At 45.1% G+C, this 2,486-nt stretch overlaps 1 protein-coding gene across 5 annotated transcripts in view; it reads right to left on the bottom strand.

The window, feature by feature from the left end:
• The window catches only part of lpp (LIM domain containing preferred translocation partner in lipoma), a 144,823-nt gene that overhangs the window by 43,124 nt on the left and 99,213 nt on the right, over positions 1 to 2,486 (bottom strand). For all 5 annotated transcript variants that reach the window (XM_032526751.1, XM_032526754.1, XM_032526750.1 and 2 more), the window contains one exon: positions 668 to 764. In XM_032526751.1, the coding sequence (XP_032382642.1) occupies positions 668 to 764 (97 nt within the window). The remainder of the gene's footprint in view (positions 1 to 667; positions 765 to 2,486) is intronic.

Consider the following 2,486-nt stretch of genomic DNA (forward strand, 5'->3'; position numbering starts at 1 on the left):
CCATGCCGAAATATTCACTCAGACATTCTGGCTCTGCTTCAGATGCCATCAAGCAGGATCTCCGGTCCTAGTCAGTCCTTCACCGACCAACCAGCATTCATTAGCAGAATGCTAGCGTGTTATGGGCAACGACGACACAAACTGTAACAAATCAAAAGGACATAAGTACTTGTTCATATCAACCTATAAACCATATTGAAAATGCAAAAACTACAATCAAATCTGAGATTTCCCAACAACAATCAGGCAAAAGTCTAGCTCCATAGACTCCCATTCATTTTGCACTCGCCTGCGATCCCCCCAGTGGAACTCTGGTGGAACTGCAACCAAATTTGGTACAATGGGGCTAAATGGGCAGTGAACAGGCTTTTTGTAGATTGGCTCTGCTTCCGGTCTCTTCTTCTCCTCTACTATTTCTTGCTTCTTCAAGGATTATTATGTTAGTACGCCCTCAGGTGTTTTGGAGAATTCTGCAACAAACAAGGCATTGAGCATAGACGTCTCCGTGCATGCTTGAAGCGTGCGCGCCATCTCTGGCGTCCCGCTTACTGTGTCACGCTCGAGAATACCCGACCCAAAGTCATTACAGTGTGACACGATACCAGGACCCTTAAAGCAAAGCAGCTAATGTTTACACAGTGTGTTTGAGATGAGCTATCTTTCTTACCAAAATATTCCTCAGATGGTGGGTTGTCCATGTCAAACAGCATCTTCTTGGTCAGACGCTCCAGCTCATCCTCAGGGTGGGCCATGTGAGCACTACCCTAAGAACCGGGAACACAAGAACATAGTTGTGATTCGCAAAACCAACCGAGGTAACAAATAACATTTCAGCAGCTTCTTGCATTTATTTCCATCTCACTGATGAATTTCCCCTGTTGTCTATGCCATACTAATACTGCTAAAAAGGCAACGAAAAAGTGCAAGGATGTATTGCTTAACAGAATACGTCCACATTCAAGTTAAAGAGTCACAAAAACCCAACTTCAATAAATCAGGATGAAGCCCTCTCAAGGTCTAACAACACACATTCCCAGTAATTAAAATGCAGCGGGTGGTGTTCGGTCAGCCTCCCCCCTCTGAGATATCTGACCCTGGCTCAGGCCCCAGTGGTGTGCAGCCCAGAAGGTTGTGCAGATCCTTCTGTGCAATACAAAGATTGGGTTGTGGTGGTGGTGGTGGAGGGTGGGGTGGGGGGGTTGTGTGTGTGGGGGGGGGGGGGGGGGGTGCTGGAGATTGGATGACCAGACTAATCCTTATATTTGTAAAATAATGATACAAGAAGGAAAATACCCTTTAAGTCCTATATATTTGGGTGATAGGTCAGGAGATAGGTATTTAGTCATACATACCAGTGAACAGCGTTGAGGCCTAATCTGGAAGATTTCACAAGGATGACAACTCTCAAAAGATGCCACTTCCTTCCTTCCCTCTTATCAGGCAGTCTCTGACATCTGCCTGCTGTGTGTGGGGTGGGTGTGTATGGGGCTAACGTGTTGTGCCTGACATTTTCTGCCAATCATTAACAGAGCCACAGAGCCGCAGCCCCCCCCCCCCCAATAAAAAAAAAAAAATCCCCGTTGCAGGTGTGTGTCCTTTGCAGACACCCTGGAGGCCTGAACTTGCCTTTCTCCGTGCAATCTGAGCACTTTTATATATATTTTTTTTAAATCAGCAACCCTCGGATGCTCATCCCTAGATCTATCGGCTGGATTTGATTTTCAATATAGTAACACAGGGCGAGATCTGAGCTAACCTTTGAGGTGTTACTAATTGTGACATCTGGGAGATGGGTGGGAGCTTGGCGACCGGTCTGGTTTTGTACTAATTTATCCGAGGTTTTCTGTGTCACATTAAGGAATCAGATCTGCCAATAGGAGATTGAGTGAAATAATGTTTTTGTATTCAGAATTAAAGAGTGATGCCTGATTGTGTCTTCTTGCATTATTGACGACAACATGTGCACAGTAATTCTTCATGAATTTAACACATTGTAAGTACCAGTCGAGGTTTCAAGAATATAAATAAGGTTGTTTTAATTTCAGCAGTAAATAAAGGTGGTAATACAAATGTACAGTAGGTTTGGTGTGAGAAACATTCAATGGTCTACTGAGTTTATTTCCATAGACGGTGAGAAATGCTGAGCTCTGATTACTGTCCGCTATGTATCAAGCAGCGTCTAGGACTTTATGATGCATGCCTTTTGCTGGGCCCGGCTCAGGATGCAGCGGGCTGATAACGGAAGCCCAAACAGAAGGCCTCATTAACTCTGAGGGATCGACACGTTGGACGTGCAAATCTTTGTGCTGCGCAGGAGCGCTCTCTAGAGAGCAGCTGGACCCGAGCTCCTGGATTCCTTGACACCTTTGCACCTCCTCAATCACTCAACCATAAACTGCCAGCATCACATAATGGAGGATTAGGTAGAGATGAAAGGAACACTCCTCAGTGGTTGGATTTCAACTCCTATTACATCTTTACTTTTT

This window comes from Etheostoma spectabile, chromosome 9, assembly GCF_008692095.1.
Source record: "Etheostoma spectabile isolate EspeVRDwgs_2016 chromosome 9, UIUC_Espe_1.0, whole genome shotgun sequence".
Classification (NCBI taxonomy): Eukaryota; Metazoa; Chordata; class Actinopteri; order Perciformes; family Percidae; genus Etheostoma; species Etheostoma spectabile.